The following is a 435-nucleotide window of genomic DNA, read 5'->3' as shown; positions in this document are numbered from 1 at the left end:
GTACAGGCGGCACAGCAGCACGTGGGGCGGCAGGGCCGGCTTGGCACCGCGCGGCTCGGCCCGGGGCACCCAGACGCAGCCGGACGCCCGGGCGCCGCGGCTCTCCACCGCCTGCACCAGCAGCTCCAGCTCCTCGTCCTTCAGCTTTTTGAAGAGGGCGTGAGCAGCCGGCTTGAGTGCCCCGAGCCCGTCCTCGGGGCCCGGCGCCGTGCACCGCTGCCGCCACAGCCGCCGCACCAGGCCCGAGCGCCGCGAGCGGAACATGGATGCGGGAACTGCGGGGAGGGAGAGGGGTCACGCACCGCCCGTACGGCTGCTGCATCCAGCCCCGTGTGCCACCTGCCTGCCCAGGGGGGCATGCACACACAGCCCATGCACACGCACACAGCCCACGCACATGGATGCGCACACAGATGCACACACACGCACAGCCCG

The 435-nt window shown here is 72.9% G+C and overlaps 1 protein-coding gene and 1 long non-coding RNA gene across 2 annotated transcripts in view; one reads left to right on the top strand and one right to left on the bottom strand.

Annotated features, from left to right (window-relative positions):
- The window catches only part of LOC109324773 (mothers against decapentaplegic homolog 6-like), a 165330-nt gene extending 165034 nt beyond the window's left edge, over positions 1-296 (bottom strand). Inside the window, exon 1 of the mRNA XM_019556824.1 lies at positions 1-296. Coding sequence (XP_019412369.1) covers positions 1-264 — 264 coding nt within the window. The 5' untranslated portion in view covers positions 265-296.
- LOC109324788 overlaps positions 1-435 on the top strand; it is an 8191-nt gene that overhangs the window by 1025 nt on the left and 6731 nt on the right. The gene's annotated exons all lie outside the window — the stretch shown is intronic.

This window comes from Crocodylus porosus, unplaced genomic scaffold (genome assembly GCF_001723895.1).
Source record: "Crocodylus porosus isolate Cpor-Errol unplaced genomic scaffold, CroPor_comp1, whole genome shotgun sequence".
NCBI classification, from domain to species: domain Eukaryota; kingdom Metazoa; phylum Chordata; order Crocodylia; family Crocodylidae; genus Crocodylus; species Crocodylus porosus.
The sequence above is the reverse complement of the archived record's forward strand: the minus strand, read 5'-3'. Positions and strand labels throughout refer to the sequence as shown.